Genomic DNA, 9,716 nt, shown 5'->3' with positions numbered 1-9,716 from the left:
AAAATCAAGTAAAACTAGTTTATTTACATTTTTCAAAGGTCACACAATCACAGCTTCCAAACTAACTTATTATCTTCACCGATCCTAACTTTCCCCTTCGCCACCCACTCAAGCGCCCTCGGAAACGCCTTATGTTCGGCCGTTTTGATCCTCTCAGTCAAAGTCTCCTCAGTATCGTCGAGCTCTATAGGGACGGCCTCTTGCGTGATAATATGCCCCCCATCCACGGCCTCCTCCACAAAATGTACCGTACATCCGCTAATGCGGACACCCGCTTCAAGGGCCTGCTTTTGCGCGTGCGTGCCCTTGAACAAGGGCAAAAGGGCCGGGTGGATGTTGATCAACTTGCCCTTCCATTTGGCGGTGAATTCCCCAGTCAAAATACGCATAAAACCGGCAAGACAGATTAACTCAACCCCAGCGTAAACCAATTCGTTGTGAAGGGCACGGTCGAAGTCCTCGCGGTTCGGGTACGCCTTGTGACTTATCACTTTAGTGGGGATGTTGGCCCTTTCGGCCCTTCTTAACCCTTCAACATTGTCTTTGTTTGAAATGACAAGGACTATTTCCGCCCCTAAATCTGCGGTTTGCGTCCCGTCGATTAGGGCCTGCAGGTTGGTACCACTGCCCGAGATTAACACACCGATTCGCATCTTGTTTGCGATTTTTGTCACCAAGGTTGGTACGAACGGCTTCATGCGGATCTCCATCACTTTCGAGAAGTTTTTAACTATGACTTGATCGTCACTTTTTTTGACCACTTGACCGATTTTCACAGCCCCGTGCGATGATACTAATTTGGTGATTTCCGCTTCGTCTTTCGGATCAACAACTAAAATACCCCCAACTCCGCAGTTGAAAGTACGGAGCATTTCAGCCTGGTTTACACCACCTGCGGTTGCCAGCCATGCGAACACTTCGGGTATTTGCCACCGCTCCGCGTCCAGTTCCACGCCCAGGTTTTCGGGTAAAACCCGGGGGATGTTTTCGGTTAAACCGCCGCCGGTTATGTGCGCGAAAGCCTTGACTTTGCCGGTTTTAACCGCCGGAATGACACTCTTGACGTAAAGTTTTGTGGGGGTTAGCAGTTCCTCTCCTGGGAATCACATATTAGAATTAAATTGAATACTTTTTTTAACCAACCGAAAGTTTTTCCCGTTTTGCTGAAGGGGGCTTTGTCCCGGTAGGAGACTCCCGCCAGTTTCATTATTTTGCGCACTAGACTGAAACCGTTGCTGTGAACCCCCGACGATGGGAGGGCTAAAATGACGTCACCGGGTTGGATGGACGCGATTCGGGGCATTAATTGGTCGCGTTCGACGGCGCCGACTGCGAAACCGGCAACGTCGTACTCGCCAGGGGGGTACATGTCGGGCATTTCGGCCGTTTCGCCACCTGGAATGCAAAAATTCAAACTCAAAAAAATTTTTTTTTAATTATTTTGATCAAAGTGGGCTTGGATTTACATTGGCAACAATGCGTAATATACAAGTTGGCAGCATTGAAGCTATTTGTTTTAAAATTTGTAATATAGTGAGTGAAGTAAAATTAAAGTGGTTACAGCTTTTGAAAATGCGACTTTATTAAGAACTAAAGGTGTTCTGTGATAAAACATTTATGCATTTTTTTCAAAATATGGCAACGTATCGGTCTGTAGAATTAAAAAACCTTTACTTTGATGTTTAACTCTTGAAATTCTGTTGTGTATTAAGAGAGTAATCTTGTTTGAATGCAGCATTTAAGTCATTTCAAAATGCTACATGATTTTTGTTGTCAGGTTGGTATCAATTTGGCATCTTAAGATGGCAACCTTGACCAGCAAATTCAAATGACAAAATTTTATACGAAATTGTCATTCATTTCTGACGATTTTTTTTGATAAAATAAATTTTTAAATACCTATTAGAGAGCACCCTGCTTGCCTGCACCCCTCAGCAACGCCACTGACGACCTCCTTGGCCACCTTAACGTCCAAACTCCCACATGCAAAATAATCCAAGAAGAATAAAGGCTCAGCCCCATGTGCTAGCACATCATTGACACACATCGCGACCAAATCAATACCAATAGTGTCATGAATCCCCATTTCTTGGGCAATCTAAAATCACATTTTTTAATAATTAATTAAAATAAATTTATTCATTTAAATTACTTTGAGTTTGGTGCCAACACCGTCAGTCCCTGACACGAGAAGCGGGTCCCTAAACCCGGCCGCCTTGGTATCAAACAAACCACCAAAACCCCCTAAACTTCCCATAACGCCGGAACGGTTGGTAGACTTGGCTAGGGGTTTGATATGTGAAACTAGATCATTTCCGGCGGTTATATCAACCCCACTGGCCTTATATGTGAGTTTGCCACTGTCTAGAATCGCCCTAGGGGAATTGTTACTTGGTTTTGGGTTTACACAGTTGGTACCACTTACCTTGAAATCCCCTTCTGGGCTATATCGCGTCTGAATTGTTTGCCATCGAATTGAATAACATCACACGCTTTAGTCGCCTGTGCCGCAGCCAAGGCCAACTGCGGCGCCAAGGCCACGGCAATCAATACCCGCCCGCCATTGGTCACCAATTTGTCCTTAAGGGCGGTCCCACAGTGAAACACGACGTGATTGGTGCGTACGTTGACGTCATCAATTCGAGTGATCACCTGACCTTTACTCGACGTTTCGGGGTATCCCCGCGACGCCATCACCACGCCAACTGCATGAAGCCCGCTCTTCCAACACAAATCAACTTTATCCAAACTTCCGGTGCAACACGCGCTCATAACTGTGTACAAATCGGAGTCAAGTAACGGAAGTATGACTTCGGTCTCAGGGTCCCCGAAGCGACAATTGAATTCGAGAACTTTAGGCCCACCAGGTGTGAGCATCAAGCCGGCGTAGAGAACCCCAACAAACTTGATTTTGTCTTTTTTGAAACCTTCAACAGCTCGTTGGAGGACGTTTTTCTTGACGAAGTCAAGCTGTGGGGGGTCGAGGAGGGGGCACGGACAATAGGCCCCCATGCCTCCGGTATTGGGGCCCTTGTCATTGTCGAAAATGCGTTTGTGGTCCTGCGCCGGCAACATGGGCTTGACAGTGTTGCCATCACAAAAGGCCAAAACTGAGACTTCTTCACCCGTTAGGAGCTCCTCAATTACGACAGTTTCACCAGCTGTGCCAAACCTGGATTGGATTTCGTCAACGGCGGCGCAGGCCTCTTGCTTGGAGGCGGCGACCACCACCCCCTTACCCGCCGCCAAGCCACTGGCCTTGACAACAAGCGCGGGAAAATCGGCACTAAAATAAAATCAAATGTGTTGCCAACCCAAAAAAATGGACGTTACCTATTGATGAATTTTTTTGCTTCGTTTCCGTTTTTGAACGACTTCCAGCGCGCAGTGGGAATCCCATGCTTGTCCATGAACGCCTTGGCCCAGTCCTTGTCGTACTCAATCCGGGCCCCGTCTTTGGGGGGCCCAAACACCGGGACACCGTCATGGGTCAAAGCGTCCGCAATGCCGTTGGCGAGGGGGTCCTCGGGCCCCACAATCACCAACGAGACTTGATTGTCTTTGCAAAATTTCGAAATCGCCTGAAAGTCTCCCCGGTTGTCGAAAAAAATAATTGTGACATAACCTCACCTTGAAGTCCTTGACATTGAGGTCAACATTCTGTGCTTTGGCCACCTGTTGAATGGCGTAGCTTCCGGGGGCGGCGTAGATGCTCTTAACAAGGGGGCTTTGCGAGATTTTCCACGTGATGGCGTGTTCGCGACCGCCGCTTCCGATAACGAGCACGTTTTTCGACATTTTATGATGAGCACTTGGTGATGGTAAATGGAGTTGCTGTTGGTGGTTGCAATCTTTTGAGTTGTTTTCGAAGCGTCGCTTGGTGCGGGGACCAATGGGGAAGCGGCGAGCGATAACCCCGGACCCCCCTGGGTAGGTTTCGGTTGGTAATTGGCGATAATGGGGGTTAAGGTCATTTGAACAAATAACCGGAGAGAAAAATACATTTATTTTTCGTCAGATGTTACAACAGAGGGATTCGAGAAATAAATTAAATTGTGATAAGGGGAATATGTTTCTCAATAAAGTGTTCAAGATCACGGATTACCTTTCCAAGGCCTGGAAATAAGTACAATGAAACCTCGGTTATCCGGCCCATTCGTGTTATCAAATGGTAACTAGATTAATTCTGGATTAAATACTAATGATTATGTGTGAATAAAATTGGAAATTATAAATTCTTAGATAACAGTACTAGACAATCAGTGTATGTAAATGACCAGTATATGAAAACCGTTCGTTGTATCTATTGAAAAACGTAGAAAATTGAAACACATTACATCAGTATAGTTGAGAATTTATTTTGAGATCTGTTTTTATTGTCTAATTTAAACTCAATTCCTATTTGGAGAGTTCGGAAGCATTTTCGAAATTGGGTCATTAAAAATATAGCAAAACTTTACAACTATGAAAAACAGCATCGTTATTTGGTTGTCTTCTTAAAAATGTAATGTACTCGGATAATCGAGGTTCTGCTGTACGTTTTGGACAGTCGGGCATCGTTATCAGTGTTATCACATATTTTTTAACTTTCTCCATACTTTACACAAAAAATTCCCTAGATTTTCCTAGGCCCTCGTTCCCTCTCTTTAATGAGAAATAAATCAAAAATGACATTCGAAAATTTGTGACGCATTGATTTTTGCGTAAGAAAACAACCAGCCTTTTTAAAAAATTTAAAAAAAACATTTCTTTTGAGACCATCCAGGGGCTATAGACAGGCAACCAGTAGCACAACCATAAATTGACTTATGAATTTAATTAGTTGATTGTTATATATAACAAAAAGGAGGAAAAGAGAAAAATCTAAATAAAATTGTAACGGCTAAATGCGAGTTCGAGAAGCTTTTTGCAGCACTTTTCGACCCTCTAAGAGACGATATCACCCAGTCACCGGAAATGGAACAAAAGAACAGGTAGCGAGGGCCTGAAAACACTCCACATTCCTCGAATTCCAAGGGGAGAAAACTAACGCCAGATGTGCAATTAGTCTACTGTTTTATCCGTAAAATAAACGCTAATTTCTTTAAATTTCAACCCAAGGAAGACAGCACTTTAATCAAACACACAGGAGACCATTTTAAATTCTTGACCACATAAATCCGAGCGTGGAAAATCAGTATATGAATCCATCCACATTCATATATCAAACATTGCCAATTTGAAATGGAATTACACACACAAACTTTTTGTAACAGATAATTCCAAGTCACGTCAATATAAGACACGGGCAGATTACCGAAAAACAATTAAAAGAACCCAATATTCCATCCGGAACTGTCGCGATTAATTGATTTACGATCAAGGGACAAAATTTAAGGTTTGGTCACAATGCCTACACAAATCACGGGCATTCGCAAACATTCGGTTACGGTATCGAAGAAATTAATGCAGTCTTATCGAAATAAACACAGATTCTCGTTAGTCACGTAGGCCATAGTCTCAGTGACGTCACAAACCCCCTATAAATAGTAGCCGCCGGGAATGAGAAAATCAGAGGGTGTTTTACACTTCTCTCTGCTGTAGTTGAGCTTCTTTGTCTTCGACGGGTCGAGCCAACTAGCTTTGCGTTCCAAACTCATTTTTTCCACCGACGGGCCGGAAAGACTGTTTGGAGTAACTCCTGGTGCTGAATGTAAATCCTTGGCAGCTTCTTAGTCTCCGACGGGTCGAGCGCCAACTCCAAATAAAGGATTAATTCAGTTACCAATTTAATTGAGGTGCAGCTTCTTTGTCTTCGACGGGTTGAGCGCACCAACCGCGAGTTTTTGTTGAGCTTCTTTGTCTGCGACGGGTTGAGCCAACTAACTCGCGAAGCCGATCAATTTCTCTCGCCGACGGGTTGGAGAAATTGGTTGTGAAAATTTCCTGGGGTTGAACGAAAATCTCTGGCAGCTTCTTTGTCTCCGACGGGTCGAGCGCCAGCTCCAAAAGACGCGATTGGTTCAGCTACTAGTGAGCATTAATTGGGGAACCTTCACCAACCGGCAGCTTCTTTGTCTTCGACGGGTTGAGCGCCAACCGGTGAATCTTCCCCGCAGGGTTTTATACTCCAGGTCTCTGGAGGCGAACCATTTTTATCACCTATCTCTTAGCGGAGGACGCCGGATTTCTTATTTTCGCCATGACAGACTCCCCGGGACCGTCACAACCGGACAACCCGTCCGGGGTGGAACCGGCATATCCAGGAGATTTAGATGCAGGTCGGTGACAGTTAGCCAACGGGGATCAGGAAATACGGAGCGGGTTCAGTATTGAAAGTAACGGGGGAGAAGCTAGAATTATTTTTGTCAAATAACCGTCGATTAGTTTAATAGGAGAATTTCGGGTAGTAAATTAGATGTAGGTCCGAAAATCATTTATTTTAGGCAGTTAGAAACGCGATCAACTGTGAGTGTCAAACTCGACGTGAGCTGGTTTGCTTCATTAAATCACGTGTTGATTTCCAGGACTTATCGCGGGCAACTTGCTTGTTTAATCACTATCTTTCCGTCTCCCTCTGGAACTTACCATCACACTAGGGAAAAAGACCTCGGCAGTCCCAGTGAGTGCAATGGCCCAACTACAAAACATGCCAAATTAAAAAAGAGAGCCTAGCTTTTACCTCGAGGCTTGGGGAGAGATGTATACCCAAGGTTAGGGAATGGAGAGCACGCGGTGGTCGGAACCTCTGGGAGTCCCTCTTGCAACCGTCTTTTTAAATTTCCCGGGGCGGGTCCGCGTAATCAATTTGTTTAAATTCTCACACCCCAGCTTACATCCGTTTGATGCCGGAGATAGATAGTAGAGATACCTATGCGTAGTACGGGTCCTCTACCCACTTGACTGTTAAATGAGTTGCCTACCTGCAGATTATGTGTGTAGTATGTTGAATAAATAATTCTAATGAAGTCCGTAGAGTTTCTTTTCCCCAGACACACAGTACTTGAAATAACGAATTTTGAACTACAAAGTAGTGTCCTCCAAACAATCTCTAGACGATCACCTCAAAACTAAATATACGGACAAGGCCAGACCCCCGAATGGTTACACTTTTATCTTTCTATTAATAAATAAATCAACAAATAAAAAATTTAGGTATAAAAAATATAATGAAACAAGCGATTTTTTTAAATTTTTAAATTGATCTAGTTATCCATGACAGTTACCTCAGCAGTGAAATGTATTGCGTAAATAACTTCAGCATCGCTTTATTTGTTATTAATATTTCCAAAATGTTCACTGATGAACACAAAAAAATTATGCTGGGATCTTATTTCGGTAATGGACATCGGGTTAACGTAATTGTCATGGATAACTAGATCAAAATTTTAGAAAATCGCACTGTATATCATATCTACTCTCGGTTTTTTTGTTATCACGTATAGATTTTTTTAATATTTTTTTAATTTTTTAAAAGTAATATTTTTTTGTTTCGTTATTGCATTTACGCTACTTTAATCCACTTTTTTGTTGGTATAACATTTTAAGCCTACTTTTAATATCTGAATCCTAGTTTTCTGTAAACACTATTTTAAAACAGGCTTCCCATGGCAACGTGTTTTAAATTAAAATGTTCCAAAAAAAAATTGATTAACATTCACACGAAAGCGCTTAGTTTTCGGGTGCCTAGGTGTGCAACTCGCATACGCTCGTGGCATAACGACAGCCCTCGAACTTTAGCTTGTGTTTTTGGACTCGTATTAACTATTAAATCGTATTTGTATGTGTTGAAACTTTAATAAAAAACACGAATAGGAAAAAACTACTAAGAAAAATGCTATTAATATAAAACTAGTTAAACTTTTTAAATGATTTTTAGAGTTGTGTCATGTTTTGTGTGTTTTTACATTTGTTCCTGGGTAAAAATTCTCCCTAGAAAACGCCTCGGAACTTTTATAATTTATATCCCTAGACTTCTGTTACTTTTCACAACATTTTTTCAGTATGAAATAGTGAAGTTTTTTGCCCCAAATTTCATCATTATTCAGTGTGGAGATTAAATTGCAGGAATCGGTCAGGGAAAATAAATGATTTACGTCTTTAAATTATATCTTTTTTTCTTTATTTCGCCCATTGCCACATTAAAATCTTAAAAATATGAAAGATTACGTCACCGGTGCCACAACCTTCCCCGTCATAATAACCAAATCTTTCGATCTTATAAAAAACATAAACGGACGATCGGCGGTAAAAAACTTCTGTGCAGTGGGTACGGAAATCGAATTAATACTAGTTTTTTCTAAAAATATTGTCAAACAGTGAGGTCAGGTCAAGTCAAGTCAACTTTTACCATTCAGGTCGCGAATCGGCTCCATGTCCAGCCCTCGTTGGTCCACGTTTATGACACATTTTTGCATAACCAAATCAAAGAAAGCCTCAGTTTTACTCTGAAAAATACCGTCCAGTTCGGCCTCGCTGGTGAATGCTTTGGCCATTCCTAACTGAATCACACTGGAATTGGATTAATCACATTAAAGTGAGACTCACGTATTGCAAAATCGGCTTAAAGTCGATCAAAGACTCGATTTTGAATTTGGGTAAACTGACTTTGACCATTTGGGGGGTGAACGAATTAGCCAAGTACACCTCGTAAAGGTGGGCCTCAATCAGAGCGATATCGCTCGAAACTTTATCAGGGAGCACCACAATCATGGCCAGTGACTCATCATCAAACCTCAACTCCACCAATTTAGCCCCGATTGAGTCGCTCTCAAAGTAGTTAAACTGTCCGGTGATTTCCATCATTTCGACCTTGATGACTTCAACCGCCGTTTTGTAAAAATCCTGACTTTCGATAAACTGAAACGGCTTCAACCACCCACTTTTAAAGAACGCCGTGCTCAGCAAAACCACTTTTGTGTCGCGCGTTAGCACGTTACCATCCACCAAACTTTGGATTTTCTCGCCTGTTTGTTTCCTCACCCCTTCATTGATGCTTTTCGCCACGTCGGCCGGGTTCGCAAAATTCACAAGCTCGGTATCGGCCTGGAAAATCCTTTTCCCGTTTGTCCGAAACTCCTTTTTCACGTTGAGGTTTTTATGGAGGTACATTTTAGTGAGTAGGTTCAAGTGGTAGTGGTCTGGTTTAATCAGGGTTGGGAGGAGCGTCTTCCAGGCGGTTTCGGTGTCACGAGGGTGGTAAGGCAAGTGCAGGGCTGTGGCCATTTCTTGGACTGTTTTGTTCCGGGCCCCACTGGCTGCGAAAGCAATCACGAGTTGGATGGCAAAAGGGCTCACGATCAGGTTTTCGGAGGTTTTGAGGATCTGGAAAAGGGGAAGTAGAGGAGTTGGGGGCTGGGGGACCTACGCTGTAGACATCGGCTGTGAATAGGTTGTTCCCCGAGACGAATTCTTGCAAAGCCACTTTGGAACGAAATGATTGACACGGTGTTGACAATTATTTTAAAGCTTCAAAATCTCAAGCGCGTTAACTAACTGAGCCAAAAACTTAGGGAAAATGTTCCCTTCAGTCCCATGGGTCGAAATCTAGCAAAAAAAGTCGGCGGTAATGGTCAAATTTAAATTTAGTGCCCCCCTATTGCCTGAATTATGCAACCAACATTACACATCAAGTTTTCTTGTTCCATTTATGAGAAAAACAAATCCAGCTAAACTGGCCAACTGGGGACAACAGTCTCAAGCCAATTTTTTTGCTTCTCCTACGTTATATTCCCTTG

The 9,716-nt window shown here is 42.9% G+C and overlaps 2 protein-coding genes and 1 long non-coding RNA gene across 4 annotated transcripts; all 3 read right to left on the bottom strand.

The window, feature by feature from the left end:
- Positions 1 to 4: 4 nt before the first annotated feature.
- Gart (GART trifunctional enzyme) lies at positions 5 to 3,949 on the bottom strand. The gene is made up of 7 exons (XM_967883.4): positions 3,631 to 3,949; positions 3,334 to 3,581; positions 2,426 to 3,286; positions 2,153 to 2,375; positions 1,900 to 2,098; positions 1,144 to 1,395; positions 5 to 1,096 (listed from the first exon to the last, which is right to left on the bottom strand). The coding sequence occupies exons 1-7, from the start codon at positions 3,796 to 3,798 to the stop codon at positions 48 to 50; spliced, it is 3,000 nt and encodes a 999-aa protein (XP_972976.2). The 5' UTR covers positions 3,799 to 3,949; the 3' UTR covers positions 5 to 47.
- A 2,444-nt stretch (positions 3,950 to 6,393) lies between these two features.
- Positions 6,394 to 7,086, bottom strand: LOC135266579 (uncharacterized). 2 transcript variants are annotated; one of them, XR_010334709.1, is made up of 2 exons: positions 6,662 to 7,086; positions 6,394 to 6,619 (listed from the first exon to the last, which is right to left on the bottom strand). It is a non-coding gene; the product is annotated as an uncharacterized LOC135266579 (long non-coding RNA). The 2 variants fall into 2 exon arrangements; XR_010334708.1 differs by having other exon boundaries at positions 6,688 to 7,086.
- A 1,007-nt stretch (positions 7,087 to 8,093) lies between these two features.
- Positions 8,094 to 9,616, bottom strand: LOC100142418 (serpin peptidase inhibitor 23). The gene is made up of 4 exons (XM_008198663.3): positions 9,347 to 9,616; positions 8,527 to 9,303; positions 8,330 to 8,480; positions 8,094 to 8,278 (listed from the first exon to the last, which is right to left on the bottom strand). The coding sequence occupies exons 2-4, from the start codon at positions 9,202 to 9,204 to the stop codon at positions 8,145 to 8,147; spliced, it is 963 nt and encodes a 320-aa protein (XP_008196885.3). The 5' UTR covers positions 9,205 to 9,303; positions 9,347 to 9,616; the 3' UTR covers positions 8,094 to 8,144.
- Positions 9,617 to 9,716: the final 100 nt, after the last annotated feature.

The sequence above is a fragment of the Tribolium castaneum genome, chromosome 6 (genome assembly GCF_031307605.1).
Source record: "Tribolium castaneum strain GA2 chromosome 6, icTriCast1.1, whole genome shotgun sequence".
Lineage (NCBI taxonomy): Eukaryota > Metazoa > Arthropoda > Insecta > Coleoptera > Tenebrionidae > Tribolium > Tribolium castaneum.
Note: the sequence above shows the minus strand (reverse complement) of the source record. Positions and strands in the feature narration are given on the sequence as shown.

Coding starts and splice junctions, on each gene's coding strand:
- Gart (XM_967883.4), bottom strand. CDS start 3,798: ATGTCGAAAAACGTGCTCGTTATCGGAAGCGGCGGTCGCGAACACGCC. Junction 3,582..3,630: donor TCAATGTCAAGGACTTCAAG/GTGAGGTTATGT, acceptor GGAGACTTTCAG/GCGATTTCGAAATTTTGCAA. Junction 2,376..2,425: donor GCCCAGAAGGGGATTTCAAG/GTAAGTGGTACC, acceptor CAATTCCCCTAG/GGCGATTCTAGACAGTGGCA.
- LOC100142418 (XM_008198663.3), bottom strand. CDS start 9,204: ATGGCCACAGCCCTGCACTTGCCTTACCACCCTCGTGACACCGAAACC. Junction 8,481..8,526: donor TTAAGCCGATTTTGCAATAC/GTGAGTCTCACT, acceptor AGTGTGATTCAG/TTAGGAATGGCCAAAGCATT. Junction 8,279..8,329: donor GCCGATTCGCGACCTGAATG/GTAAAAGTTGAC, acceptor CAATATTTTTAG/AAAAAACTAGTATTAATTCG.